Source organism: Electrona antarctica (assembly GCF_951216825.1).
Source record: "Electrona antarctica genome assembly, chromosome: 22".
Lineage (NCBI taxonomy): Eukaryota > Metazoa > Chordata > Actinopteri > Myctophiformes > Myctophidae > Electrona > Electrona antarctica.
This window is the reverse complement of record NC_136805.1, coordinates 18,726,796-18,751,597: the sequence shown is the minus strand read 5'-3', so window position 1 is coordinate 18,751,597 and position 24,802 is coordinate 18,726,796. Positions and strand designations below refer to the sequence as shown.

Genomic DNA, 24,802 nt, shown 5'->3' with positions numbered 1-24,802 from the left:
ATGTAAATCCAAGATCGGAATAAAAAAAAGAAGAACAACAAAGTAAATCCAAGGACATGATACTGTACTTTGGACCCAAGGCACACTTTGGGTGTGGCTTGGGTGTAAATGACTTGAATGCCTACCCTCTGCTGGGTAATCTCTGCTCCAGGGGGCAGAGTCAAACGCAGGCAGCTCAGGAGCCTGCATAGAGGGGGCTGGTGGGATGAAGCCGTCCAGATCTCTATTTACCATCCTGGAGAAAACAAAGGAAAGAGTATAGGGTAGAGCAGTGGTTCCCAAACTTTTTAGCTTAAGACCAAAAAAGAAATTAGACATTTGCCCGGGACCCAAACTACTAAAAAATTGCAGATATTCGTGCTGTGATTGTGAGCTTGTAGAAATCCTTGATTTCTTCATGAAATTGCTGAAGAAATCATTGAATTAGTTTTTTGTTTTGGCTTTGATTTTTTTTTATATGTTTTTAAATAATAATAATTAAAAACAAAATGTAGGCAACAAAAATAAAGGGACCCATAAAAATGTGTCCGCGACCCACACAAATGGGTCCCACCCAGTGTTTGGGAACCAGTTAGTGGGCTAGCCGCTAGAGGGTATATTTAATTAATTAAGATTACAACCACACACAGAGATTTTGAAAACATGACCAATGACAAAAAACTCCCATATCCCATATCTATGCTGTGTTTGCACAACAATGTGCAAACACAGCAGCAAGATTCGTGAGTTGCTGTGATAGGAGAAGGATATCAAACGGAACACAACCACCCTAAAGACTAATCATTGTGTATATTCCTGCACTATACCTGCATCCAGTGATCTTGGTACATAGAAATTGATCTATTGAAGATTCTGACTTTCAAATGTACATCATTTTTGTTTTGATTGTATTGCTGTATTGTTGTATTGTGCTTTCTGCTTTGGCAATGTAAACGTATGTTTTCTCGTGCCAATAAAGCCCTTTGAATTGAATTGAATTGTATATGCAGCCCATCCTGGTTTGGATTTTGAGCTTTCCTCAAAAGAGCACAACAAAGATAAAGTTAAAAGCTAAAGATAACATAATATGTTATATGTAATACACTTATAATATGTGATTTTTTCCATCTTTTTGTCAATTTTACATATTATGTCAAATTGAAAAAACATGAAAAATATCAAATAAGTCAACAAGATATTAGATAAGTCTAAGGTTGTGGGTATAAATGCACTGTAAATGTTGGCTTTGCTCTACCTGTCTCCATCCCCATTGAAGAGGTAGTCAGAGGCCTGGGAGGACGGTGTGCCTGGTGGAGGCACCACTTCAGCCTCAGCACCAGCCAGAAGGTCCATGACGAAGTCAGAACCTGCCAGGTCTGACCAGCCCTCATCAGCCAGCAGAGACACTGACCAACCCTGTGGACCCTCAGGTACACCTCTACAGGCGCACGCACGCACGCACACACACACACACACACACACACACACACACACACACACACACACACACGCACACGCACACGCACACGCACACACACACACACACACACAGGCCTTCTTGAGATGGCATTTAAAATAGCCACAAAAATGGTCTGGAAAATAGCAGATCTATCATGTTATATTACTATGGCAATGTAACCAGGAAGACTGTGGAGTGTCAAACCATATAGTTGTTTTTGAGTGGTGCAACCACTCCAAGGAACAGCAATGTCCGTGTTAACCTATGTGACTATGTGTGTGACTATGTGACTATGAGTACCAGTAGGGGCAAAAGTGGCGCTGTTGTGCCAGAAACAGAGAGAGAGAGAGATAGTGTTGCACTGTTGCCTAGTGCTAATTACAGAGAGAGAGAGAGAGAGAGAGAGGCAGGGGGAGAGGGGAGTTGCACCACGCAGTTCACACAGGTGTGTTTTTATTTTCACCAATGAAAGGACTGATTTGCATCTGTGTGCTCATGAGCTTATTATATATAATGATGCAATAAATGTCATACAGTAGGCACACCTTTAAACTTTTAAAGAGATAAGCAGGCAGGACAGTGGTCACATTGCCAGTGGTCACATTGCCAGGCACAGATATCTGCATTTAGACGTTACATGGCTACTGTACCTGAAAAGGAGAAGCCATGACGCCAGCTGCTCTCCTGTGGTCCAGGACTCCACCTCAGCTGTCAACTTCTCATCTGAAAAATAAATCACACCCGTGTGAACTGAGTGGTGTAAGGTCTTATATAGACTGATCAGCTGTGGTCTGACGTAATGAAATCACACCCGTGTGAACTGGGTGACCATAGCAACCATGCTCATTTTTTGGTACGAACAGACACAGACACGTAAACTAACAAAGCCAGTTGTAGTAGTGGTTTACACCACTCAAAAATGAAAGAGAGGAAAGGAGTCGGACTATTTTATCACGTTGATAAAGCACGCTCACATGCATATCACGCACGCACGCACGCACGCACGCACGCACGCACGCACGCACGCACGCACGCACGCACGCACGCACGCACGCACGCACGCACGCACGCACGCACGCACGCACGGTTTTCTGACGAGCAGCCTGACCGATGCCAGATTATTTAAAGGTCTGAATGCAATCTTGATTTTGGAGTCCTAGACCATGATTACCGATGCTTTGACCGATATGCATAATTTTTGAATTAATCTGAAAAACTTTGGTTTGATTAAGGTTTCTATTTGAGAACATACAGTACATGTACTTATATGGGGAAAAAAGCCCCTGAACCCCGTTCAATAATGACATATTATAGGGGGATGCCAGGTTGAAAGTGGTTAAAAATCTGAACAAATTGTCTGCATAACTGCAGCTACAGATGTCATCCAAAAACGTCAAATAATCGCTCATCTATTGGCTAAATTGATATATCAGTCTGGCTCTAGAGGCCACAGCAGTCACAGAGAGGAACATACACACAAATAGAGAGAGAGAGACAGAGAGAGATAAACTCTCAATACCATTGAAGGTGTGTACATCCAGCACCATCTTGCCCCTCCGCTTGTTGGTGGTCCACTCCAGCTGAGTGGGGGGGTAGAGGCGGGCAGCAGGGGCAGGCAGCTGGAGAGAGGTCAGCAGCTTGTGTTGGCACAGAGAGCGGTACTCGCCTGGACAGCGGTCTGACACATACCTAGAAAGGAAAATGGACAGAGGGAAAACACCAGCACATTCACTTTTTAACCACTTTCAATTTGGCGTTCCAGTTTTGGGCGATCTACAAGCTCACAATAAGCTGCATCGCTTGGCTTGGAGATCTGTGTTTTCACAATTTGTTTTACAATGTATCATTTGATCTCGTACCATCAGGCAAGAGGCTAAGAGTGCCATTAGCAAAGAAAAAGACTTTGATTGTGCCAACTGCAGTGGACATTTTAAATAAGAACATGATTAAATATCTCTACCATCTAATCGCTACAGCCCATGCATGATCACTGTTGCTGTATTATGGGAATGCATTTTAATTTTATATAGTATTTTAATGCATTTGTGTATTCTATGTAATGATGTATTTTTGTCGTATACTGACTGCCAGTGTGCCAAAGGCAAATTTCCATTTTATGTTACATTTAATGGACAATAAAGTTTTCTTCACTACTGTAGGGTTAGGTAAGTGTTTTAACGGATGTGGGTGACTGTAATTATTCATTCCAGTCAGGGTGTTCGAACAATTATGTAATTCTTACAGTCGTTTGAAATTAAATGGTTAACAAAACGATGGAGTAGCACATCAATCTCGTCATGGTAGAATGAAATGAAAGTTAATTCAACCATTTGTAACTCAGATAAATGGAACCTACAGTTGGAGGCCATCGATATTGTCCTTTTCTTTTTGCTGAGGTTTGCGTGATCTGCGCAAAAGGACAGTTAACCCATTTTGGGCGGGAACCCCTTTTGGTGTTTTAAACATTATGTTATAATTTAGCTATTGAAAAATAGCAGATCTACAAGCTCATAGCGCGCCACCGAGTGGCGAGCTACGAGCTTGTAGGTCAGGCCTTGAGGTCAGGCCTAAATGGGTCAAATGATAAGGGACAATATCGGTGGCACCCAACTGTATCAACACAGAGAATTTCACTGTTGCCATTTCTGTGCGTCAAGTAAAGCTGCTTCCTACCAATCTAGGCGAACCAGGGCTACAACAACCTACTTCAGCAGGGGTTTGTCCAGTGTCGGTGAGGGGGTGAACGCACTGAGGCAGCAGGCAAGCAGCAGCCATCCTCTGAGGCTGCTCTCGTCCTCTCTGCTGTCCCAGGTGCAGTAGGCCAGCTGGGCCAGGATCTCATCCCTCAAGGCTGGGCTGCTTTGGCCTTTCTCCACAATGTAGTTGCCCAACATATACTCCTGCCAGTCACTGAGGTCGGAGTCACCTGTAAATCGCAACACCTGACAAAGTGGGCAGAAGACAAACACAATGCGTATATAAACGAAAGTGCTAAATGGGAAAGAGAAGTTTAACCCAATTTAGTAATTATGCCTATACGGTTGTCCCGATCCGATCATGTGATCGGACATTGGGGCCGATCACGTCATGATTGGAATCGGATCAGGAGCAAAAAAAACGGGATCGGGACAGTATCAATATTATGTCACTGTCTGTGATTTTGGATATTGTACTATTGTGATATGGCATAAGTGTTCTATATCGGATCGGGAAAAATCGGTATTGGCAGATACTCAAAATGAAATGATCGGAATCGGATCGGGAGCAAAAAAACATCCCTAATTATGCCATTTCCCAATCTCCCCACGTAAAAACGCGGAGTCCAGTCACTGCTGACCCCTACTGTCTTAGGGATGGTAAGGACAACCGCATGTCGATATATGTTGAAATGGAGGACTCAAGAAGTTTCACCGGGAGGGTGCAATGCATGTGGAGGAACTATCACTCATAGTTCCACACCGCTGCTGAACAGACCAACCCATACAAGCCTCTATAGTGCAGTGACAGAGAACGTCCTCCCCTGTTCGTCTTCCCACCCTCCAATACGGTCAGACATTGTGTTCAGCATAGAGTATTTGAAGCCGCAGTCTGCGTGGCGTGTGAGCAGTTTAACAACGTAAACCCGGTATACTACCGTAATTACTTAGTGAAACGGACCTGAGTTACTTGGTCTGGTGCTTCCTTCTACACTCCAACTATCTTCACCAGAAATAGCAGATCTACAAGCAGCTCACAATGCGTTGCGAGCTTTTCAATCTGTTGTTTCTGGTAAAATTCCCACTCAGAATAGGGATGCTGGGATTCAAGTGGTTAAGGCTCTTTACAGACTGAATTAATTCCCTTCTGAAATAGAAAGTCACTCAAAGGCAAAACACACTGTGCCACACACACACACACACACACACACACACACACACACACACACACACACACACACACACACACACACACACACACACACACACACACACAATTCATTTAAAAACGAGTGTAGACTGACTAGTTTGTAGATGTCCAGAGCGGTGCGTGCATCGTCAGGCTCCAGAGGGCTCAGGGGTCTCTGGAGGGGGTGGTCCTGAGGCTGGCACCATGTGTCCTTAGAAAGACACAACTCATCAGTGGTGGAGACAGTAAATAAAGTACCTTTACTTGACCTTTAGAATTAGAAACATTGTACTTTTGACTCCAATACATTTCTAGGAAGGGACTCAAGGGACCCAAACTTAGTGGGAGTGGGAAAAATATATTATGAATTAAGCCCTATTTCAAGTATAGTGGAAATAGACGATCTGCAAGGTCCCTTTTCCCTATGCCAGGCCGAACTTGTACCTTTGAATACTTGAGTATTTACTTGAGCATATACTTTGTCCACCATTTCAATTAATCGTCTCATTTATCAGGGAGTATAGGAATCTGGGCAAGCGTCTACCAAAAGTGTCAGCATATTTTAATTAAAAGTATTATACATGTGTACAACAGTAGGTATACAGTGTGTTGTGGGGATACCAGTGTAGCTTACCTTCAGTATGTATTTGGCATAGCGAGAGAATGGGTATCTATCTATATCCTTTGGCAAGGAGAGTTGGTGTTCCGCCTTCACCTGAGGGGGCGCTACCTCTGTGACCCCTGAAGCATGCTGCCGCCCTGGTGGAGACACAAAGAACAACAATAACACACCGACGACTCAATGGCATATTTTGGACAGTGATGGACTACCATAGTATTCATACATTTCATGTGATGTGCGTGTGTGCGTGTGTGCGCATGTGTGTGTGTGTGTGTGTGTGTGTGTGTGTGTGTGGGGGGAATGCTGACCTTCCGCACTGCGAAGTCTGGCTGATAACTCCGCCGGGATCTCCAGCATCCCCACATCCTAGCAGGAAAAAAACATCAGGTAAATATTGGAGTATGGTTATTAATTATCACATGGAGCAATTACAGAAGGAAGTAGAATTCCTCCTGTCCCAACACAGTTGCCCCTGGAATGGGCTTGTTTCTAAAGAACTACTATAGTAGAAGAACTGTATGTTGTTGAATAGATGTTTTTATCATATGGAATCAGTGTCAGATTAATAATCAAACTTACCATTCCAGGGGAGACAGACTCAGCCTTGGTGGCAGCCTTTAGTTTGTTTTGCTCTTTGTTTTCCTGGAAGTGAAAGCAGGTCAGTCGATCAATCACACACACTCCTTGGTGAGTCGATCAATCACACACACTCCTTGGTGAGTTGATCAATCACACACACTCCTTGGTGAGTCGATCAATCACACACACTCCTTGGTGAGTCGATCAATCACACTGCTTGGCCAGTCTATCATCTTGTCAATCATAGTGCTCTTATCTAACTTGTCGGATGTTCATACAAGAGATTAATCCGCAGGTACTAGGAATTCTGGTTTAATAGAACACTACAATCTGACAAAAGAATACACAATATCACAGAGAAACAAATCAGAATCCATAATTATCCACAGCTTCAGAATTTAGAGTTTTACCTTTCCTGTGGTCCAGTAATTAATAAACTCTTATTATACTGTACACTGTAAACACTCTCAGGTGAGTGAGCTTCTTTTATTCTGGGACCACAAGCAAACACTCAGCACTCCTTCATTTCTACATCAGGAATGCTATTCTTAGCAACACATCTTGTTATATAGGCCTGTGCCACCCAGGTGCTCGTGGCCCCACCTCCAGTACTGGTCACAGTTACAAGAGTCCAGAAAGAGTGCCTTTTATCAGGAGGTTTACAGCTTGGAAATAAGGTTTCCTTTACATACAGCAATTTAGAGCTGGTGATGCTTCACATTGCAAGATAAAGTGGACACTGCAGGACACAAATTGGTGTGAGCTAAGCACATAACAGTTGATGTAAACATTGTATCTGCACACTGGTTCTCAGGCAGCTCAACAGTTTCTTATGGCTGATTAATGTTTCAATCTCACTAGATCTTCATCAGCAATTTGACATTTTGGACGGTGAAATGTTTTACTGTTGATCGTCAGGTAATTTTGTCCACATATCGATATAATCCTTTCATATTATATTATGTCATATTATATTGACTGAGAAAGGAGAGAGGCCGCACAGCTCGTAGTCACGATGCCAACACATTTTTATTTTTCCAACGTTTCGGCAACAAGTTGCCTTCTTCAGGTATGTCTATGACATAAGGAGTTACACCAGATATTTATAAAGATTGGGACAAGGGATTAGGGAGTGTCCTCAATCAGGCCAACACCCGAAGTGGGTGATTGGTTGGTGATTGGTATTATATTAACAGTACATAATGATGATGACATGATGACAACTTTCAGGAAATGGGGTTAGTGCAAACAAAGAGGACACAGTAGGCCATGCCCAACCTCACCACTTCCTGAAAGGATTTAAAGTGCATTTATCTTAAATCAAATATAAGATGACTAATCATCATCATAAAGCATAATATAAGAGTTCAACATTGATTGATTGATTGATTGAAATATTTACGTTTATGTTTGCAGAATTACAGTACATTTCAAGCACAACTAAATACAAATACGCAATACATCTGTGAGTGGACGACCCAATAAAGCATTACACTTGTTTACAAGAGGGTCCCCCTTGTTCAATTCATCAAAACATTTAGAGACGTACAAATAGACACTTCTATATAGCCAAAGAACAGAACAGGAATTCATCATAAAAGGACACTATAAATATAAAACAATATATGTCTCAGTATAAATTGTGTTTATACTGTACGAAATCTTTACTGTGAGAATTCAACCACTAATTTAAAAATAATATTCATAGTAGGCAAGAGCTTTGAATCATAATATGAAGTAACTTAAACTTCAATAGTCTTTGCTCTCAGTGAGCAGCAGATTGACAACAACACTGTCCATAGTCCAACCCTATAATAAAACAATAACTCCCAATTGCTGTGCCGGTAATAAAACACACAATAAATGACACCGTGGGATGGAAACACAAAATAATACACAGATCCAACATATAACATTCTATTTAGCCCAGAGCCAGTTAAAAAGAGAAGAAGGCGAGAACGCCAGACAAGCACAGGTCAAGAAACATAACCTGACTCTATGCTGTTTTGAAATCTAACACTGAAATGCATCTCCCTTGACAATCATTCATTCTGCAATGGGTTCCACACCAGACTGATTCAACAATGGTGAAGTAATAACATCTTTGCTACAAAGCTAACGCAAAATGTTCAGCAGAATGAGAAGGCCTACCTGTCAGTGCATCTGGGTTGGAACTAAGTCTGAGAGGAAAGGTTTCAGTAGACGGAAGGAGAGATGCCCTGCCGCCTCTAATTTCAGTAACAGGGGTTGAAGTCCGAGACAGAGTGTGGTTGAAGGTGTGCACAGAAGTGCGCGTGCATGTGTGTGTGTGTGTGTGTGTGTGTGTGTGTGTGTGTGTGTGTGTGTGTGTGTGTGTGTGTGTGTGGGTATACACTTGTATTAGTTCCTTGTATTAGTTCCTTAACGAGTTTTAAATCTCTCTTAAAACACATCTATACAGGTTGGCCTTTTTATCTCCTTAAGTCATTTCCGGTATTATTGCTTATTTGTATTTTCACTATTATTATTTTGTTATTACATTATTGTTGCTTGTTTGATATTTCATATTGTTTTGATTGTTCAAGCACTTTGTAACTTGGTTTAAAAAAGTGCTATATAAATAAAGTTTTATTATTATTATTATTATATTTGTGAGGGCCAAATGTCCCCATAATTATAGTAGAATCTGATAAATATGAATGGTTCCTTTATGATGCAAAAAATATTTTTACAGTTACGTTTGTAATTAGGAAAAGGTTCAAGTTGATTAGGGACAGAATTATTATGCCAGATCTATTTGTCGTGCTGCGACGTGTTATGAGCTTGTAGATCGGCTATTTTCAGCTTCAGGGTTGGGGTCGAAAATGTGAAAAAGCCATTTATAAAATTGCCATCCTAAAATGTGGATGTTTTCAGAAGAATCGTAATACAAACATGTATGTGTGCATGTGTGCGTGTCGTGCACGTGTGCGCGTGTGCGTGCGTGCCCTGTACTGTACCCTGTAGGTGTGGCTTAATGTGTAGCAGAATGTGTTGACCAAACAGATAAAGGATGATGATTATGGGAAATGAGACGTAGAGGGTGGTGTTACAGATTTCAGGAGGATGTGTCTAATAATGGACTGTTACTCCGCTCACGCCCAAAACTGTGTGTGACGAGCAACTGAAAGGCTTTGTTTATCAAGAAGTCTTTGAACATAGGAAGGAAGACAGTCAATGATGTTGGCTAAAAAATAATTCTTGTTTTTATATGATAGGCTTAAAGTTCACATCAAACACCATATGCACTCCTGTAACTTTTTTATCTACAAATTGACAAGAAAAACTTCAAATCGATTTCTTTTAAAATAATCAATTCAAAATAGCTTGATTTCACTGTCAGAATAGGACGTGGCATGAGGAACATTTCAACCGCTTTCAATCAAGAGCTTTAATTAAAAACTCTTCCTTACAGAGTTAACAACATCATTCTTTATGATCTGTACATACATCCTGTAGATAAAGATGATTGTATAGCACATGTACGAGCAACACTCGTACATGTGGCCACTGTGACAAATGCATTGAATGGCTTGTTGCCGACCTTTAGACTTGTGACACCCGAAGGTGTACAGTATGTCAACCCAACTTGTGGCACCAAGAAATAATTTCTAAACCTCACAGCATCACAAAAAGGGTGTGGAATTCAATACATTCAACATCAACACCTTCGTCCAACCAAACAAATGGATCACTTTTAACATTATAAACAGTCCCACTGACAACAATGGCAAAGTTCAAAGTCTGCCTGGCATAAAAGAGAACAAGACTTGTTAATACAACTGGATATATGTAAGCTAGCACTGTGGGTGACAAACACATCGAAGGAGAGATCTAACAATACAATACACGTAGGAGGTGGGTTTTTAGGGTGTGGATAACAGGGATGGGTGTAATTTTCAAGTTACATCTTCAATATACTGTAGTTCTTCCAACGCTGCTTTTATTGCACAAGAGAGGCCAGGGCAGGGATTTATAGTACTATAAAGTCACTAAACAAAATGGTTGCCAAGAAACCAAGTCAGGATCTGTGACTGTGTCTTTCAGTCTCGCTATTATCTCTCTTTCTCCCATTTGGTGTTTGTTTATGTGTGCGTGCATATGTACCTTCCTCCAGTGACGTCTGTTGATGGTGTTCCTCGTTATCATCATGACCGCCCAAAACTGAGTAATGGACTGCCTCAAGCGCTTGTAGTACTTCCTGCAGAAGACAGGGGGCATCGGTCACCTAGGAACATATTGAACGTCACTGCTCACTCAGACAGTGACCTCATTTCAGATGAAACCTGACTCTCTCTCTTGACATGTGTTACTGTGCTTCATCACCTCTTCTCGTGCACATACAGTCACAGTCATGCTCCCTTGGGCTTGCCTACCTGGCCTGGTGTCCTCGTATGTGGCTCTGGATGACGATGGCCTTCTGCTTGAAGAACCTGAAGTTCCTCCTGCAGATGAAGCCCCTGATGTTGCGCTGGATGGTGACGGCTGCCCAGGTCTGTGTGCTGCTCCATTTGTCGTCCACACGCTGGTACAGAAGCTCCTTCATGAACACCTGGTAAAACACACAAAACAAAACACATGCACACAGGCAGCAGTGTAACCACCAATGGTCGGTAAATGGTAAATGTTGCATTTATATAGCGCCTTTATCCAGGTTCAGAGTCTTGCTCAAGGACACTTCGACAATAACTCTGGGGGAGCCCGGGTTCGAACTGGGAACCTTGCGGTTGCTATCCAGTCACTCTAACCCTGAGCCACCGCCGCCCCTGAGGGGGTTCCAGGTGGCCCCTAGCTAAATGATGGAGAGTTGGTAACCAAATGGACCCTTATAGATCTTTAACTCTTGAGAGTGGAAAATTAAACCTCATTTTATTATTATCACAGAACACTTCAGCCCTATATCCATTTCGGCCATTTGAAAATAGCCGATCTACAAGCTCACGTGGATGATACCTTGGTGAGTCCCAGCTGATACTGTCCATCCTCCGCCTCCATCATCCGCAACAGAGACACCGTCTGGTCCCTGTCTGTAGCCTGGGTGGAGCGCTGCGCCAACAGTACTCCATACCTGACACACAGAGGAGGGCGGGGGGGGGGGGGGGGGGGGGGGGGGGGTGCAGAATAGAGGACATTTGAGCAGCCAACATCACATGAAGCGGAAACCTGATCCAAGTTCACAATTTGCCACGTCAGGTCATGCCACCGAGATAAATTATCGTTAATTGTCGTGTAATTGTCGTGTAATTGTCGTGTAAGTCAGGCAGCCGGTCAACGACGAAAAGACGTTGTCAGACACAGCTGGAAAACGATGTCAGACGTTAATGGAAAAAGTGAATAGAGAATATAGACGTGAAGGGAGATTAAACCAGGTACTTAATTAAAATGTTACACTCTCTGGAAATAAATGAATACAGATGATTTGTACTGTGTGTGTTTACATGCGTGTGAGTATGCGTGCGTGTGTGCTGCTCAGCACCTCTCCATGAAGTAGGAGTATAGGAGACGGACAGGGTATCCCTCTTTCCTGATGTGAATTGTCTCCAGCATTCCAGCATGCCTCAGCTGGTCCAGCACATAATCCACATCGAAGATGCCAGGGAGCTGATGTAAGCGCACACACACACACACACACAGTCACACACACACACACACACACACACACACACACACACACACACACACACACACACACACACACACACACACACACACACACTGTAACCATTTTTTTAAATCTAAAAGCTCAATGTGACAGGTCTGGTCATCCAGTATGCGGAGGATGCCATGTGGCTTGGCGGAGATTACACACACACACACACACACACACACACACACACACACACACACTGTAACAATTTTTTTAAATCTAAAAGCTCAATGTGACGCATCACAAGGCGTGCAGCCTGGAGAACAAATGTATTTTTTTTTCCAATGAAAATGTTTCAACACATTAATTTATTCAAATTAATGGAAATGATTCTATTATGAAAAACAGGTGATTATGTAATTATTGTGACAGGCCCCCATGCAGGTCAAACATGTTTGACTGAATAGTTATTTCCAAATGTAACCTTACAGGTTAACGTCCGTGTGACAAATACTTTACCTTTACGTAGTTTGGCTTGACGCAACGGACAAACGTGGTTTTACACCTAGAGGCACAGAGGGAACAAAATGAAGAAAGAAACACAGGTTCATTCTAAAATAAAACAGCCATATTAAAAAAAGCATTATGTTCGTCTATTTTCACCAAATGTTCACCTCTGTCCAAATTCAGAAGAACATGAATGCTAGGGTTCATTAATTATCTTGTTTTACATTTTCAGCAGGTTTAATATCCCCCCTCAACTTCCTCAAGAGTAAAAGTGAAACTGCATTTGATGATGGGAGTGGGAGTGAGTCATTGCATGCTGATCCATCCATGTACCTTTCCAGGCGTGTTATGAGTTCAGCGAGCGACTGTTGGAAATGTGAGGAGACGGTCCAAGGCTGGTGACGGAGGCCCTTTCCTCTCCTACCACCCAGCTCCCTCTGCTGAATGTAGGCGTCCTGAACCTTCTGGAACAGCTCGGAGACCATCTGGGACACAGCCGGTGAATGAACCAATTAGCAACATAGGGCTTGGGCAGAAATCTTGGATCTGCATATTTCACCTTTTATGTTTCTTTTTCTTGTAAATGAATGCCTTACTTCGGGAAAGTACATTGTCACATAAAAGTAGCAAAAATTGCCAATCTACAAGTTCAAAATAATAAATAAAAAATCATTCCATTATGGGAAAAGTAACTGTTTTGGACATGCCGTACAAGGCAACGATACGATACGATATTCAGTGAGTGACTAACTAAAGTACAGTAGCAGTAGCTGGCAGCACTGTTCTCTGAGTATCATGTCCATCATATTTAGGGAACACTAACAATGTGTGGGTAGGTTGTGTTGTTTTTTTTCTTTCACCTTCAGCCTGCTCCTGGCGAACAACTCCAACACCTCTGCACGGAAATGGTCATGGTTCTTGTTTATGAAATTATGGACCTGGGGGCAGAGAGATTTTTATGCAGACTTTGTTGCTGCCAAGCCCCCTAATGTTGACCTGGAGAGGGTGTAGAGACAACTGCATGCCTCCTCGGATACACATGGGGTCATTATAGCTGCTTCTTCCCACCTGACACTGACAGCAAGGGCTTTCACTATCTAGGAAAGGAGTTTCACTATCTTCCCCAGATTCCATCCTTGTTGCAGTGGTGAACAGGTGCCCTGACCAACCAGGAGGGGTCACTATAGAGCTACATCAGGCGCACCAGTGATTCTCAAACATGGTCACCTCAAAGACCAAATTCATATCTATTTGGCCATTTGGCTATTTGACCCCCATCTGAAAATATTTTCTACCAGGGACCCCCAAATAATATTCATTCATGTTGTTCACAAATATTCTAATATTATTGAAGATGTTCTATCCTGGACATAATAGATGTCCAAGCTTGACAACAAGCTGGACAAAAACTCACGACATGTTGTGAGCTTGATGGTCTAGCCGGGTTTTGAATGTGCCCTTCATGATGTCCTGTGGCAGCCAAGTCTATGGACTTTTTATGTTTTGTCTTATTCATGCCCCCCGTGACGTCATGTGGTTGTGCATGCCCCCAAAGGCCCCCCTCACTTCACATAAGTGTCTTTTTTTTTGCACAAATCTTCTCTTCTGAGGGTCCCTGGCACAAAACATTTTTCAGATGGGGATTCCGGCCAAATAAATATCATTTTGGGAGTCCTTGACATGAAACGGTCTGAGAACTAGTGATTTAGAAGGCGTTTGTAGAATCGGTCTCAGCTCAGGTCTTAATGGGTTGATATCAGCGTGTCGTCATACCTGATAGGTGACAGAACCGGCATAGTGATAAAGAGTGAAGACTGGCAGTGGAATCTTTGGTTTGGCATAGTAGGGGCTGTTACCATGGTGATAGTGGCACTTCTGAAGGAAGGTGTGGTCAGTGGACTGTTGGAGAGAGACAGAGAGAGAGAGAGAGAGTTAAAATGACATGTACATTTTCAGTTTGTCCATGAGTGTGTATATGTGTGGGGGGTATGTCTGCATGTACTGTACCTGTGGGAGACAGGTCTGGTCATCCAGTATGCGGAGGATGCCATGTGGCTTGGCGGAGATTATGTCCAAACATGAGTGATAGTTCTGGAGCGCCATAGGATACCACTGGATCTGCTCTGCACTGTACTCCTCCTGGACAGAACACACACACACAAGGTTATTTGTATACATTACTTTATATTATTATTATTTTTAAATCACACCTGTGTGAAGTGAGGGGCGCTCTTATCATCGTACATCATCATGATGACGTAAAATAGACACTTTGCCTATTTGCTCAGACACTATGTCTATGACGTAAAAGTCTCCATGCATTGTCAATGGGAATTTAATTTAATGGTCCCCGGGCCGGGACCCAAAGTAGTGAAATTAGCCCATTAGCCCATGCTATTTTCCTGCTATCTTTTGTCATTGAAGTGAGGTTGATGCTCTCATGTCTGTGAAAAACGTAACGTAAATAATACATATTATATACGTATTACAAGACAAGATGTATTTATATCAGCGAGATGACGTCTAACACTGTTATTTACTGCCCTAAACATACCAAGTCCATAGACTTGGCTGACAAAAGATGACATTATAACTACCGGTACCCTAAACAAACATTAAAAGTCCATAGACTTGGCTGCCACGTGACGTAATTTCGGAAAGCAATGCAAAAAAAAACATGCGACCAATAAACATTTGTCCGCGACTCACAAATGGGTCCCGACCCAGTGTCTGGGAAACAAACAGTGATGTAAGATGCCTGGAGGTCAGTAGATAGAGGTTGACTCCGTTTCACTGACCTGCTCTTGAGAGATCACGGCCAAGTTGACAAAGTGCTGCAGCTGCTCGTTGGCAAAATTGATGCAAAACTGCTCAAAGCTGTTTACTCCGAGGTCCTACAACAACAACACCAGAGATGAAATGCCATGATTCACACTTTATATTTCAGACGGAGATGTAGAGTATTTCATCTCAGACAAGGTACCAACCTCAAAGCCATATATGTCCACTATTCCCACTGTGCTGTCCATCTCCGTAGGGCTCAGCCAATCATTGATCTGTTCTAATAGCCAGTCAAACAGCACGGAATACAGGGCCTTGGCAATGGCATCTCTGCAGGGAAATGGAGAGAAGCTTTTCAGTGAGGAAAGTCATGAGACATTTGTTTTTAAATGTAGCTGTTCCACAAAACATTAAGGCTCTCCACTTCTTTTCTTCTTCTTTTTCCAGGAATAATCACTAGACGAGCAAATGATGAGTCTAGTTTTTGCCACAATTTGTTCATACCTGGATTCTATGGCACTTTCCACAGACAGAGGGCAGTAGATCCTGTCATAAGTAGTCTCCTATGGAACAGAACGAGGATCAGCACATAGGGAGAAACAGGGCTGTTGGCTAGGGAAAATGTACTGTATACAGTAGGTCTATAGGAGAGAGCAACTGACTGTGACACGGTGTGTGATGACTGTCTGCAGAGCCTCTGAGGAGATCTGCAGCAAGGAGCCAACTCTCCTGGCCTCAGCCTCGCTGAAGATACGAGCGACCTCAAACGACTCACTCTGAAAACGATGACACTGGTTTATTTTGTGCACACACACGCGTGCACACACACACACACACACACACACACACACACACACACACACACACACACACACACACACACACACACACACACACACACACACGCTATGTATATGTATACACACACCTCGTATGAACTGAAGCAGATGTTGCCTAGCTGGAGGATGGCAGACAGGATGGCCCAGATGGTGGAAATTTGGTCGGCGTGGAGACCTATTGTCTCAAAACATTGGACCAAGAGCTGGAAGTCTTGCTTATCCTGCTTCCCCTTTAACTCACAGGCACCACCCTGACAGAGACAACAATGCACATTGTGAGAGATCCTTTGCAAGAGAGAGGGGAGAAAATACGGCGATGAAGAAAAGAAGAGGAAGCAAGCAAAGAGAAACCTGGTTGAGGTAGTAGTAGGTCTCTGCTCCCTGCAAATAGAGTTCCTGTTTATCCCACTCGTTCATACCAGCCAGCAGTTCATAGAACACATGGTAGTTTCTCTCCTCTTTGGCCTACAAAGAAAAAAGAGAGACAAGGCCTAGTTAGCGTCATCGGTTGATTCCATACCAACTTCCCGCATCACTTCATGCACAGCATTTCATCCACAATAGCTATTTTGAGGACACTGCACACCTCACTCGATGTCTTTACCTGAAAGACAACCCTGGACTTCTCAAGGAGATATTTTGACAGTGAGGTCCCTACAACGACCCCACTAGTTGACCAATGACAAGACAGGAGGAGACACTCAGTCCGCACATAATACAACCACAACCAATGTCTTCAAAGGGAGAGACTAAAGGATCAAATGTAATCTATTCTACATCAATAAACAGGTGAAATATAACAAAATACACAAAGGCATAGGATAGGGGAGTGTGGGTGGACTTACTGGAGAATGTGGACATGGAGGAATTTGCCAAAGCGGCTGGAGTTGTTGTTCAGGATGGTCTTGGCATTTCCAAAACTGTCCAGTATAGGAAGAACCTCCATGGGCTAGTAGAGTGGACAGACAGACAGACAGACGGACGGACGGACGGACGGACAGACAGATAGACAGACAGAAAAGGACAAATAAAGGTGGTAACAATATTCAAGAACATTTAAAAATAAAGATAATCTCTAATGCATTATAATACTTGGTTTGGGAATTGTGTGGGGATTAAGAGGTGTTATACTTATAAGGAGCTGTCCCATACTGTAAGTGTACCTGTCGCAGGTTGTCATTTCTGCCCTGGTACATGGAGCTGAGGTAGTGAACGATCAGCTTGGTAGCTTCAGTCTTCCCTGAACCACTCTGACCACTGCAAAGAAAGCCTGATTTATATCAGCCTGAACATAGAGACCTACAACAACCATATGGCACAAGAATATGTTTCAAGAACATTTTTTAAATGAAAATAGGATGGATGGATGGATTCTCCACAAACACAATACCTTACAACAATGCAATGTTCTTCAGTGGAGTTCTGTGAATGGTTGAAGGCTGCATCAGCCATGGCATACACATGACTGTAGAAGAAAAAACTTAAAGTGAAACACCCACAATAGTAATGGCAATAGCGGTAGGAGAGACTTTTGGAATCTAAGTTAACATTGCTATTGTAATTCGCCATTGTTTCTTCAGGCAGGCAAGATGGAGGTATTTGGCTAGAGATTATTGGTCAGTTGGTCAGGCAATGGGCATTGCTAAAGGTCTTTGACTTTGACTGCAGGTTTCCACTGAGCTTCCATAGGTGGATAAACATGTGTAAATGAGTATAATGTAAATTCACTGATTGTTGATAGAATATGAAATGTATAATGTACCTATTTGCAGTGATTTTCTTTCCTTCTAGTTATTTCATGCTCAGTGATTTCTTTCTAGTTAATTTATGATCAGTACAATTTATTTTCTAGTTAATTCATGCTGCACACTCATGTTGCAAAGCTAACAAGTAAATGTTGATGTTGGTATGCTAATAATGCTGTTATTCTAATTTTAACTTAATATATAATATATTAATATGGGTGTGTATATTGACCTTCAGTTCTTTATTTTGTAAAATCTTGTTAAGCTCCATTAAAAAACACTGCCAATTAAACTCTTTATTAAAAAGAAAATATCAGATACCAATTTAATCCAATCATGAGAGAGAACTCAGGATACAGGATAAACAAGTGCACAATTGGAAGTTGTGAAAAAAAAATATGAGCAGACAAAAATGGAACTGGGGCACTATAAATTTGAAACTGATGAATTGGTTCTCTAAACAAATTGAGAGCCGGAAATGTATTTTCTGTTTATTGAATTGCTGGAGAGTGGAGACACAGAGAGGTCCGCAAGTGACCTCAGGACAATTTGTTTCTAAGCCATTAGATGGCAGGCCAGAACAACATCCACTGACTCATTTAAGAACTGTCTGGAACTTACAACAGACCACTTGATATACAATAATAGCCAGGCTATAATGCTATAAACGTTTCCGATTTGTGTGGTATAACTATACTGATAGATGTGTGTGTAATCACATTGTATAGAAATGTAATCATTTTGTGCAGGGAACATCCTTGAATGTGGCGCTTTTTAGTTACTTTTATCTGGAGACAGACAGATAAAGACAGTCAAATTGTTCAAGGTCTCTTCTTAGATACAGAGAGAAATTTGCATTGTTCAAGGCATGCGAAACAGATGTCGTAAATTAAATTAATTTGCCGGGCCAGATATTATTGCTAATGCAATGATATATCGGAATATAGAGCTTTAAGTTTTTAACTAAGAAGTTTTTGTTTTAATAAAACATAAATTACAGCACTTTTAAAGTGTATTTTTGTAGTAGTGCAACATTGAGTGGATACAAATAAAAATAAAGAAAGAAATAAAACGGGAAGAAAAATATGTCTCCCATCACTCACCCCTGCCCTACAACCCAGCCCCTTTCCCATCCTAAATTGTCACCCTTGTATAGTCCTCCTGGACACAACACAAAGCAATCATTAATTAGAGCATGACATAGGAACTTTTAGTTTTCATATTTGGTTGTAGTCTATAACCGTTTTATTTATTTTAATTTTTTTGGCTGCACCTAGAAAAGGCTTCATCTCAAAAGATTAGACAGGAACGCAGATACATTAGGAACTTGTATGTCACTACAACCAAAGATCTCAGCCTTGCACCCAATTCCCCCCTCTAAATCAATCTTAACTGTTTAAGTGCCACCGACGAGATGACGAGATGAATCTAACCATGCACTGTTTTTTTTTTTTTAATCCATATTTTGAAAATTCCTCTAATCTGGTGTGCAGGTGATGACATGCACATGACATGCACAATATAATTACATTTTCTTTCTTTTATTTATAATGGGAACAGTGGCACCCAGGACCAAAACTGGTGTCCACCCCCTGGCACTTTTAAAGAGAAAGCATTCATTCTTCAGTGTAGCCATGTCCAGCAGCTAAGACACTTCACAGCTTATAACAGAGAGAAGGACTTATGCTCACGGTGGGTTGCGCTGCTGCTCTTTGCCTTGGTAGCGCTGTCTCAGATCCTCTGTGTAGATACCCAGAGGCTTGAAGGGGTTCACCGACATCAACATGTTCCCTATGTATGTCTGAGAGGGACAGGAGAAGGGGAATGTGATACAGCCAGTCAACAGGGATGTTGGCGCAACATATTGGCACATGTACAACAGATCTCAAGGGATCTGCAACAGATAACAGATGGTAATAGTCATTTTATCAGGGAAAAGGGCGAGGACATCGTTTTTATTGAAGGAATGTCACAGGATGAGGTAAGCAGTCAATGAGGATGAGGACACTTAACTGACATAAATACAGTCTCGATGAAACCTCTTCTTCAGATTCAGAAGCACTGAACTCTCGGACACTTCTCTAAAGGACAGAGCACAGTGATGGACCAGTGGTCAGACATTTGTGTTTATGTTTATACTGTTGTATATGTTTATATATTGTCTGTGTATGAGCATGTGCAATGCATGTGTGTTTTTGTTTACACATGATTTTGTGCGTGCGTGCGTGCGTGCGTGCGTGCGTGCGTGCGTGCGTGCGTGCGTGCGTGCGTGCGTGCGTGCGTGCGTGCGTGCGTGCGTGCGTGCGTGCGTGCATATGACTCACTCAAGTTGGGAGAGATCCTCTACCTCGTCCACCTCCACTGCTCTGTCACTCCCCGGCATCTTCACCTGAGAGAGGAATGGCAAGAGTAAACAAGATGAACACAACCAGGCAGGAGGTACAATGGACATGGTGTGTTCACCCTCATTACCTATTCACTTTCCTGTTTAGCTAACATTGGAATATTTATAGCTTTCTAAAAAAAAACAAGTAAAGCTTAGTTACAGCAAAAAGCGCTTTGTGCGTTTAGCATTGCATTTAGCTTGATGTTTCTCCGTTAGAGCTTAGAGATAAATGGTCCACTCATAACGTTTCCAGGCAGGTAACCAATCCACCTGCAGTGGTGGAGCAGTGTGATAGCTGATATAGTGCCATCTCATAGCAGCATGCTAGAGTGGGTTGTATGCTCTTTTGTACTGGGAAATAAATTAACCAGTAGCGGTCCTTTATGTCCTCTAGCCTTCAATAAACACTGGCCATAAGTGATGATGTAGAAATAATGATATGCTGAAACTCAAACCGGTAGACATCACCATAAATGAGTTCACCTGCAATTAAAATGGTTTGAAAAACAAAACTTTGCTATGGTACGTAACTTCGAGTAATTTTTTACTAGAGGTGCACGATTATAAAATTATGACCGATATTCGATCTTCGATTATTTGCAGGGTCATATCTGCCGATACAGATTCTGACCGATTCCGATATTATACAGAGGACCACAATGGAAACAAGCCTAGGCCCTAGGGCTTGGCCCAAAGCCTGTTAATAAAGTATTGAATCAATCAATAAATAGCCTATACTCTTTTGCAAGTGTCTGTTTTCACAACTGAAGGACTACTCAATGAGATGAGTAATGTAGAACGTTTATTTTTACTTAAGATTTTACATCATTTGGCTTTTGTTCTAGACTAGAGGTACTGGGAATTATTTTGATTTATATTGAACTCATTGATGAATTTTCTTTTTTGCTGGTGAAAACCGATTAAATAATCTGGATTATTTTGAAGCCGTTCCGATACCGATATGGCATTTGTATGGCCGATATGGCCGATTCAGATTATGCTACAGATTATATCATGCATCCCTACTTTTTACGATTACATTTTTATTACTTTTTCACAGCGTTTAACTGATGGAGCAGCTTTAAGAGGGTGAACGTGCAATCCAAGGTCCATTCTCATGCATACAATTTTAAATTGACGATTAATTGTCACACAAATAATTGCGATTAACGATTAAATTGTGTTTTCTTGCATTGAACATTGGAACGTTACAATTTGTATTTCAGTTTGCCTTTCAGTCTTCGTAATCACAAATTGCACAGGGCAGATATGACAAACAACTTAAATATACAAAGAAATCACTTAGTTTTAAACACATTTAATCGTTTTTTTATATATTTTTTCTCTCCAAACAATGTAATTAGGTGATTATGTAATAATTGTGACAGGCCTATAAACTCATGCAGCATCAGTACTTGTGTGCTGTAGAGGCGACTCTCCAGCATGTCCTGGGTAGGGTCCTCTGACTCCCATGGGCCTCTGCCGTTGTGGGCCGGGACCGTTTGGGCCTGGCCCTCGTCGTCATACACTGTTCTTTTGGTCAGCTTCTCCACCGTCTGGTGGGGCAGCAGGTGCTCAGCACGCAGCCAGTCCTGAACCACCACACACACAACCAGGAGGAGAATGTGGTCATAAAATCACTGAAGCACTTACATTTAAATTGTGTGTCAAATTCATTTTTAGAAAGCTCTTCACTGGTGGAAATAAATGTATAATTAACACAACACGAAAAAAACATCTCACTTATCTACTGGCATTTCACAGAATGAGAGAAAAACATAAATGATTATTAGGTTGATACCTACCTGAGGGTCTCCACTCATCCGTGCATTCCCAGCCCAGTGCACCTGTGCAGTGTATTGTCCCCTGTCACCCATCAGGTGGGCCACCTCCCTGTCTGCATCCTCCTCATAGAAGGTCCTCCTCCCTGACACAGGCCTTCCTGGCTCACCATTCTGAATGGGCTTGTCAGTGGACCTGGGAATCCTAGGCACAGGCTCCTTCTCTGGCTCTGGTGTTCTGGCTCCACCGCTGACCCCTCCCCCAGAGAGGGACATCTTTGTCAGGTTGATGTGGGAGGTGCCCAATTTCCCCCTAGCAGCCTGGAGCACGCTGACACCATTTTGACTATGCAGGGCAGTCTTCCTGTCTCGATCCTCTGTGTCAGACGATCCCCCCGGTGCCACTGCACTGGCAGTAGGCCCAGGACTCCTTTCCGCTTCCCCAACCGATGTTGATAACACTGGCGTGCGTTTCTTGACGGCTTTGAGGAGTCCGAGGTCCGGTTTGACCGGCAATACGAGCCTGGCACCTGCAAGTTTCGGGGGTTTGGGTTCTGAGGTGGTGGTGCTGCTTGTTGAGCTAGAAGCTGCCTGGGTTTTCTGGGCTACCTTTCCTAGGCCCAGTTTGTTCATCCTGGGGAGCACCACAGCATATTTAGCTTCCGCCTCTTTCTCTGCAGCTGGAGCTGCCTCGTCTAATTCCTCTTCTGCATTCCCCTGGGATATGGGTCTTTCTTTAGCACTCTTCTCAGAGGGGCCCTTGCTCTTCTTGCTTTCACTTTTTTGGTCACTTTTTGTGGCAACTCTTATAGCCAACCTGTTCTTGAGGAAGTTGCCCTTGGATCTTTTCCCCACATCTTTCTTTTTATGGGCTCGGAGCGAGAGCCAGTGGGAGATCCCAATGGCTCTGGCGCAATTTGACACCCTTTTCCTCATATTTAAGCCCTTTGGCATTTTCTTTTGCATCCAGCAGGACACCCGGCCAAGTGTTGTTACACTTTTTCTTCGTGTTATCAGACTTTCCTTGGGATTGTTGGACCCTCCATCTGCAGCCTCACTCTCTGATGCTTCCTCAACAGGCTTCTCTGATGTCTTATTGGTCCTACTTTGAATAGAGGCCATCTTTGCCTTTCCCAGAAGTAGACTCTGGGCACGGCCTTTGGCATGACTTCCTGCATCCCGTTGCTCCTCTTTCATTGGTTCGGGCCCTGGGCTGTCTTTGGGGCTTTTACCTCTGACTTTGAGAAGCATCATTCGCTGGCCTATGGCAGCTTTGGATGCCGTGGGAGTAGCATCCTGTTCTTCTTCATCCACATCTTCTAATGGCACATTCTTTTCATTTACATTCTTGGTTTTGTTGGCTAACTGAAGCAGCTGGGCCTTCCCTTTTGCTGTGTCAACCTTGGCTAGAGAGGCCGTTCCCAGAGGCTGCACCTCCTTTTGAACAGTGCAGTCTTTTTCCTCTTTTTGCAACTTCTTTTTGTTCTTTTTTTCTTCCTTCGCTTTTTGCTTTGCTTCCTTTTCCGCCTCCTTTTTCTCCGCCTTGGCCCTTTGTTTTTCAGCCTTCTCGGCTCGCTTATCTTCCTTTGTTTTTTTAAACATCTTTTGTTTGCCCCCTTGAGCAGGCCCAGAGGAACTTGCACTATGTCTGAGTCGCCTATTTCCGCCGGTTTTATCAGTGGCAGACCGTCTACACTGTTTTCCTTTAGTTATCTCCTTTTCTCCACTCCCGTCACTGGCAGTTGCCTCTGACCTTATGACCTCCTCTTCTTCCTCTTCAGTGGTGGCAGGTACTTCCTCTGGTTCACTGTTGGTCACAACTTCATCTGAGAGTTCTTTCACCGATTCCTCCTCTGCCGCTGATTCTTCCATCCCTCTCTCTGTGTCTCCCTGTGTGTCTGACACCTCAGCCTCCTCCTCGCTGCTGTTCTTGCTCCCCTGCGTCTCAGCAGTCTCATTACATGCCGGCTCCTCCTCCTCCTTCTCATCTTTACTTTCACCCTCTTCATGCTCCTCCGCAGAGCTTCCTGCATCACTCTCAGATTTCTCCTCTTCTTCCTCCTCCTCCTCAGTTTCTGAGGACCCTGTCACCCTGCCACTTCTCTTGTTCACAGTCTTGGCTGGGGTTCTATTGACCCTCCTTGACTTTGTTGGAGTGGTTTTGGGGGTTGGTTGGAGTTTGGTTCTCTTATATTCTGAAGAATTGCTATTCGTACTATGAGGTTGTACTTTGCGGTGCACAGTTCGGTCATTTGCCAATTGCTTCCCTGTTTCTTTGTGTGGATTATTTTCTTGCACTATTCTTTTGTTATTATTTTCTTCATCTATTCTTATATATATATTCTTTGGCTTATCTTTGGCTTCATATTTCTTATCCGGAATGGGTGAATCCCCCCTACCTTTGGCTTCATCCTTATCCGGAATGGGTGAATTCCCCCTACTTTTTTGTTTACCAGAATGAACTTTGGAAGAAGGTTTAAGTGCTTTTGAGACATTCTTTGTTCCATGTTTCTGTTGCTGAATTTCTTTTTTCCCAGCTTGTGTTTTGGGTTCTGTGCCATGTGCTCTGCTACAGGATTTGGCAGCAGACATGGCTAGATCTTCAGTGTCTGGAAATATGAAGCAAAAAAAAAA

At 42.8% G+C, this 24,802-nt stretch overlaps 1 protein-coding gene across 1 annotated transcript in view; it reads right to left on the bottom strand.

Moving 5' to 3' along the window:
• The window catches only part of myo15b (myosin XVB), a gene marked incomplete at its 5' end in the record, with an annotated part of 37,994 nt that extends 13,415 nt beyond the window's left edge, over nt 1–24,579 (bottom strand). Inside the window, 34 exons of the mRNA XM_079492264.1 lie at nt 126–235; nt 1,235–1,417; nt 2,089–2,161; nt 2,958–3,127; nt 4,145–4,380; nt 5,439–5,534; nt 5,958–6,082; nt 6,254–6,311; nt 6,525–6,587; nt 10,650–10,743; nt 10,919–11,094; nt 11,496–11,610; nt 12,019–12,143; nt 12,649–12,694; nt 12,970–13,121; nt 13,497–13,574; nt 14,410–14,535; nt 14,644–14,775; nt 15,435–15,530; nt 15,624–15,747; nt 15,922–15,980; nt 16,080–16,193; nt 16,346–16,507; nt 16,608–16,721; nt 16,861–16,924; nt 17,102–17,205; nt 17,420–17,513; nt 17,647–17,721; nt 19,693–19,802; nt 20,019–20,082; nt 20,326–20,390; nt 21,803–21,979; nt 22,193–24,232; nt 24,568–24,579. Coding sequence (XP_079348390.1) covers nt 126–235; nt 1,235–1,417; nt 2,089–2,161; nt 2,958–3,127; nt 4,145–4,380; nt 5,439–5,534; nt 5,958–6,082; nt 6,254–6,311; nt 6,525–6,587; nt 10,650–10,743; nt 10,919–11,094; nt 11,496–11,610; nt 12,019–12,143; nt 12,649–12,694; nt 12,970–13,121; nt 13,497–13,574; nt 14,410–14,535; nt 14,644–14,775; nt 15,435–15,530; nt 15,624–15,747; nt 15,922–15,980; nt 16,080–16,193; nt 16,346–16,507; nt 16,608–16,721; nt 16,861–16,924; nt 17,102–17,205; nt 17,420–17,513; nt 17,647–17,721; nt 19,693–19,802; nt 20,019–20,082; nt 20,326–20,390; nt 21,803–21,979; nt 22,193–24,232; nt 24,568–24,579 — 5,632 coding nt within the window. The remainder of the gene's footprint in view (nt 1–125; nt 236–1,234; nt 1,418–2,088; nt 2,162–2,957; nt 3,128–4,144; nt 4,381–5,438; nt 5,535–5,957; nt 6,083–6,253; nt 6,312–6,524; nt 6,588–10,649; nt 10,744–10,918; nt 11,095–11,495; nt 11,611–12,018; nt 12,144–12,648; nt 12,695–12,969; nt 13,122–13,496; nt 13,575–14,409; nt 14,536–14,643; nt 14,776–15,434; nt 15,531–15,623; nt 15,748–15,921; nt 15,981–16,079; nt 16,194–16,345; nt 16,508–16,607; nt 16,722–16,860; nt 16,925–17,101; nt 17,206–17,419; nt 17,514–17,646; nt 17,722–19,692; nt 19,803–20,018; nt 20,083–20,325; nt 20,391–21,802; nt 21,980–22,192; nt 24,233–24,567) is intronic.
• Nucleotides 24,580–24,802: the final 223 nt, after the last annotated feature.